Source organism: Phacochoerus africanus, chromosome 7, assembly GCF_016906955.1.
Source record: "Phacochoerus africanus isolate WHEZ1 chromosome 7, ROS_Pafr_v1, whole genome shotgun sequence".
Lineage (NCBI taxonomy): Eukaryota > Metazoa > Chordata > Mammalia > Artiodactyla > Suidae > Phacochoerus > Phacochoerus africanus.
Genome location: NC_062550.1, coordinates 25045186 through 25051130, shown reverse-complemented (window position 1 = coordinate 25051130; position 5945 = coordinate 25045186). Strand labels below are relative to the sequence as shown.

At 52.3% G+C, this 5945-nt stretch overlaps 1 protein-coding gene across 8 annotated transcripts; it reads right to left on the bottom strand.

The window, feature by feature from the left end:
* Positions 1–218: 218 nt before the first annotated feature.
* Positions 219–4942, bottom strand: SUOX (sulfite oxidase). Of its 8 annotated transcripts, none has more exons than XM_047786879.1 (5): positions 4553–4942; positions 3829–3894; positions 3057–3179; positions 2356–2533; positions 219–2123 (listed from the first exon to the last, which is right to left on the bottom strand). In XM_047786879.1, exons 3-5 carry the CDS (start codon positions 3104–3106, stop codon positions 714–716), a joined length of 1638 nt encoding a protein of 545 aa, XP_047642835.1. In that variant the 5' UTR covers positions 3107–3179; positions 3829–3894; positions 4553–4942; the 3' UTR covers positions 219–713. The 8 variants fall into 8 exon arrangements, with proteins under 8 accessions (XP_047642835.1, XP_047642837.1, XP_047642839.1 ...); XM_047786881.1 differs by having other exon boundaries at positions 3057–3154; XM_047786883.1 differs by having other exon boundaries at positions 3057–3116.
* Positions 4943–5945: the final 1003 nt, after the last annotated feature.

Sequence of the window (5945 nt, the reverse complement as noted above, 5' to 3'; positions counted from 1 at the left end):
CTGAGGTCATTCATCTTAGCAGCTCTGCCAATACTGACAGACCTTAGTGAAGGAAACCCTGCTTCTTAACTTCCCTGCACCTGCTTCCTCCCCCCCCCACCTTTTGTTTGTTTGGGGTTATCTCACTAGATATCCCAGCACTAGTGTACCTCCCTCCTGCAATTTGCTCACTTCTCAGCCTCAAGAGGTCCCCAAAGTCAGTTTTTTGCTTTTTCAGATTGGTGGTCTTAAACAGGTATTTTATTGATGTATTTAGAAAAGTGGAACCGTCATTACCCCTGGGAACCTAGGGAGGCAGTAAAAAGTTGCACATACACTTTTCTTACACGTACCCTCACATATGCAGTGAAGAATCCAAGAAGAAAAGCAAAACAAGGCCTCGGTGGTGACAGTCATTAGAAATGAAGATAGGGTTAGTAATTAGCGCTATTTCCAAAATTACTTTTCCTACTCCTAGCCCTTTTCTCCAGTAGCTCTCACCTCCCGGTACTGGGCCACTGGCCAGAAGGGGTATGTGACATAGTATCAAAGAGGGTTGGTTGCTTGAGCGGAAATGTGTGATGTGTCTACCTGCCTATGGCTTACAAAGGCATCGTCAGGGTTGTGATCCAAAACATGGAGAGGTGGAGGGAAAGCTTTTTCTGTGGTAATGAGGCCAAAGGCTGGATGTTAAGAAGGTGGTTCTGGAGCGCAGATGATTCCAATTCACTTTCTCATGGGGCGACATGGACGTGGATGCGGTGCCAAGCATTGCTGAGCACGCCTCGGAGGTTCCAGATTGGGGCCACTGTGTCTGGCTGCACATTGTAGCTGTCATCTACAGCCTTACAAATAATATTCAGTTCCTTTTTCCCAGCTGGCACAGGGGCTTGCAGCTGCCATAGCCGCCAGGCCCAGGCTTTTCGGGGACGCTGTTCTTCTCCATCCAGCTCAGCTGCCTGCCAGGTTAGGCCCCCATCCAGAGACACATCCACCCTGACCACAGCTCTTCCTCCACCACTCCATGCATAGCCCTTGATAGTCACCTCCCTTGACTCTATTGTCTCCCCGTCTTTGGGCTGTGTGATGGCTGACTGGACAGGAAGTTCCTGAATAGATGGAGCCGAGTCAAAATCTACAGTGTCCCAGTCCACAGATGGAGAGAAGCCTTTGTAATCCCGCCGCTGCCAGTGGCTGTGACTTTCCTCTGGTTCCACGCTGACTTTGCCCAGCCATTTGACATGGCGAGCACCCACTATGCCAGGAACCACCACCCGCACAGGGAAGCCATGGTCACGAGGCAGAGGCTGTCCATTCATCTCATATGCCAGCAGGACCTCAGCTTCAGGGTCCATGGCCCGAGCCAGAGGGATGGATGCTCCATAAGCAGTCCCTGTGGGGTCTGAGTCCAATCCCTCAAAGCAGACATGGGCCTCAGCTTCAGAGAGTTGGTGACCAGCCTGGGCTAACACATCACAGAGCCGTGCCCCAGCCCAGCATGCAGTGCTAATGGCCCCTGTATTCCACTCCAGACCTCTTACTTCTTTGAACCGAGTCATCTCAGAGCGCCGGTTGCCAGCACACTGCAAAGTGACTGTGATCTCATGCTTGGGGAACTGGTACAAGTCATCCAGGGATAGGTACAGTGACTGACCCCCAGGTGGCCCTACTACATGCAGGCGATAGGTGTCTGGGTCCAGGTTAGGCACAGGCAAGTGATTCCGAGTGAAGAAGATCGGGTTGGGTGTGATGTAGTTTTCTGTCAGCAGCTCAGGGGGAGGTTCTGCATTAAAAGGGCGCTGGCTGTTAACCTTCAGGGCTGGGTGACGTATAGGATCATTAGCATAAGGGTCAGAGGTCTTCGAGGTGGAGGGTGCCTTGTCTTCAGGGCTCAGTTCCCCAATCTTGTACTGAGCCAGTATCTCTCGCACGTGGGGCTGGTCGTGAACAGCATAGAGGGCCCAGAAGGGCTCTAGAGGACCCCCAGCTGCTAGCATCAGCTTTGATGGCCCCCCTGGGTGTAGGTCCACAAATTCTGTGACATCAAAGACCTCAGAGCCCAAAGTCACCCAAATCCCAGTCTCAGGGCTGCTGTGGGATCTCACTTCCTCCCTCGTGTATATGCGTGGTGGCTCCTGAGCAGCCTGCAGGCAGGGTGGAGGTGAGGCAAAAGGGAACCAAATGTTAAGAAGACATCACTCCAGCTCACCTTGACCTAACCTACAAAATTGGGGTCACTGGGGAATGGAGGCAACAGAATCCATCTCTACTGTGCATGAAGGCAGGGTCACCATGGGTTCTGTGGTAAAGGCTGTGTTGCCTGGGAGCTCACTAGGGCCCCTTTGTTCTGACAGTGAAGTTCCTTCCTTCCCTTACCTTGCACTGGTAGTCATGATAGGCCAACACTGCACCGAGGCCTAGCAGCGTCCCCATGACTCTCCATCCCTTGGTGCTGGAGTGATCACCAGAGAAGGCGAGGATGTGGTGCTGGGGCTGAAATGAATCATTTGTAGAGCAGGCCTGAATGCAGAGCCTCGAGGGGGTGGACTTGAGTCTGGAAGAGAGAGAGGCCTTCTTAGTAGCACACTTCTCATCATAAGAAAGGGCCAGGGAGTTCCCGTCGTGGCGCAGTGGTTAATGAATCCGACTAGGAACCATGAGGTTGCGGGTTCGGTCCCTGCCCTTGCTCAGTGGGTTAATGATCCGGCGTTGCCATGAGCTGTGGTGTAGGTTGCAGACGCAGCTCGGATCCCGTGTGGCTGTGGCTCTGGCGTAGGCTGGTGGCTGCAGCTCCGATTCGACCCCTAGCCTGGGAACCTCCGTATGCCACGGGAGCGGCCCAAGAAATAGCAAAAAGATGAAAAAAAAAAAAAAAAAAGGGCCAGAGAAGGCCCGGGGTGAACCTCTCCCAGGTTAGCCATTGGTTCCTTTGGTTAGGACTTAGTTTCTCAGGGATGGGTGGGACATGTGGGATGTGGCTTTCCCTTTCCTCCCAGGTCACTATCTCAATGATCTTATCTGGCAGATAAGAGTCATAAAAGTACAGTGGGTAGAAGATATGAAACTGGAAGGCCTACCTGCAGGCCTGCTGGATTCCTGGAAGCACAACTTTGCGCAGCAGCAGCATTGTAGCACACCTGGGATAGGAGGAAGATTCCAGGATAGACAGGGAGTCCTGGGAGGTGATGAGATTAGGGCAGCTTGTGGGAATGGGTGGGAGGACAGAAATCAGCCAGGAGCTCTCTGGACAAATGGGGAAACTTTTTCTGTGGTATTGAGACCAAAGAATGGGAGTGAAGGTCCAAATGGGTCCTTTAGAAAACCTGGAGAACTTTGGAGACAGACTATGCTGACAGGATGGAAAGGAATAAGGGGGTGGGAGGGGGTCTCCTAGAATTACCTATCTCCCGCCCTCCACTCTCTACTTTGTCCACTACAGAGAACAATGGGGGCCAAAGGCCTAAAAGGCAGAGGCTTAGTTTGCCTGTTCATTATTTCTAAATTCAGCAGAGGACAACTGAGGGGTATACTGACTTAGACACAAAAAGGTGAAAAAGATAGTGGCAGCCTGATGGGGTGAGGAGCTTGGATTTTGGAGTCAAAACGCTTTGTGTTTGTGAAACTAGCCCTGCCATTGACCAGCCCTGTTCCTGGGCAAGATACCAAGCCTCTCTGAACTTGTGTCCTCATCTGTCAAATGAGATCTACCTAGCAGAACTGCTGTGATGAGCCAACAAGTAATAACACTGTCATTGAAGGCCTTTCCCTCCTCTCCCTCCACCCACCCTAAAAAAATAAAAACTGAACCTGGCTGGGAACTGGGCCCCAACCGGGGGTTCCCACCCCTACCTGGTCTGGCCATTCCAGTGAGCTCAGCAAATCGAGGAGTTAATGTCCAGGGTGTCAGGGGACGGGCTAGAGACGGAAGAAGGTAATTTTTCTGCGCTGGCTTGCGCAGTTTCTTCCTTAAAGCACTGAGCAGATCACTGACCCCAGGAGGGCCAAAGCGGGGAGGGGTGAGAAGAGTCAGAATTGCTGATGAGATGCTAAAGAGGGGTGCTGGCAGAGACACTGGGAGGAAGCTAGAAATAGGAGTGGAGTCTGCATTTTACTCCTGGGCCTTAGAACCCTCACTCTCCCTGCCACCTTTCCTCAATCCCAGCAGCCTACTAAAAGCAGACTGGAGCTGCATAGGTAGGACTGACTTGCAGGCAGACTCGGTCAGCCCAGTATCCCAGGTTTGGGAGAGGCAGTCTGCCGCTAAACAGATGGCACCGCCTTGTGCGGGTAGTCGCCAGTCACTCCCCAGAGGAAAAATTTGGTAGAATATGGATGTGTTCAGCACCAAGACACAAGCACCCGGTTCCATGTCGCCCAACAGCTGGCCCAGGAGTGTCTAGTAGCAACACCCCGCGGCCCCAGGAGCACTCGGCTAGCGGTAGTGGAGGCGGGGACTAGCAGTTTTGTTGTCCTTGGGATTCGGAGCACCCCTGAGGACCAACACCACCCCCGACCCCGCGCCGCCCCTGCCCAGGTTACTAGTCCTGCCTCCTCCCGGCCCCAGGTTCCTTACCGGGTTCGCCGTCCGCACCGTGGTTCTTTCACCCGCTCAGCGCCCAGCCGCAGTCGGCGAGGGGGCGGGGCTTGCGCCGTGACGTTGGGCTGGAGTAAAGGACCACTCTCGCCCCTCTGCTCGTCCCCAAGTCATTGGCGGGCCATAGACCGCCTCCCTGCTGCTGTGCCCCGCCTCCTGGAGGCCGAGGCAGGCGGGGGTGCCACCTGGGCTCGGAACTAGAACGGTAAGTTTTTGCTTCTACCCCGCCGGAGAAGGAATGGGACTGTCATGACATCCGGAATTCGGGGCAGTGCAAAGTGATGAGGACGCCCAGAGGTTGGGCTGAGGGATGTCCCTACCCCTCCCTGCTATCTGAGACACAAGTGCTTTCATTAGAGGCCTCGGGATTCAGACGGCTTTCTCCCGGGGGGGGGGTAGTGAGCTCCGCCTCCCGGGGGGGTAGTGAGCTCCGCCTCTTATCTTGTTTTTGACAAACGTCTGTGTTGCAACTGCAACAGCCCTGTGTTTTTTTTTTTTTTTTTTTGTCTTTTGTCTTTCTAGGGCCTCATCCGCGGCCTATGGAGGTTCCCAGGCTAGTGGTGGAATCGGAGCTGTAGCCGCTGGCCTACACCACAGCTCACCGCAACGTAGACTCCTTAACCCACTGCCGAGGCCAGGGATTGAACCTGCCCCCTCAAGGATACGTTCCCGCTGAGCCACGACGGGAACTCCCGCCCTGTTTGTATTTTAGAGGAAACAAGAGCAAGTGCTCAATTCTCTTATATCCAGGAACGAGAGCAGAAATGGGGTCTACATGACAATTCAAAGAGATTCTTCAGACTAGTTTAATTTCTCCCCAGATTATAGAACCAACCCTGAATAGCCATCTTTTTTCTTTTTTTTGCTTAGTGGTCAATTTTTAAAAAATCGTTACTTAATAAGAGAAATGACATTTTAACACCCCAAAATAGGGGAACATTGTAAGTGCTCATAATCTCAGAGTAAAGGGCATAATAGAACATTGTTTGCTATTACCCTTTTATCATTTGGCCCCGAAGTTAAATCTTGTCATTGGCTAGCAGTGAACCTGGGGCAAACGTATCCACACTGCCCTCTGGAGACTAGAAGGTTGAGCTACAGCCTTAAGCGAAGGTCTTCATCTTTAATTTTGGAAAATCAGTTCCCCTCCCTTTCTGCTCTCCTAAGAGCTTTCACTAGGAATGAAGGAGCTGTGGGAGGAGTGCTAAGAGATAAACCGAAAGAGGAATTGACAATGCAAAGGTGATTTTGGCGTTAAAGTTTCTGGAAAAAGATCCCCAAATGAACTGTGTATAATTAAATCATCAGAGATCTGACACCCAACCTACTATAGCAGTCTTAAAAATAGTCTTAGGGAGTTCCTGTAGTGGTG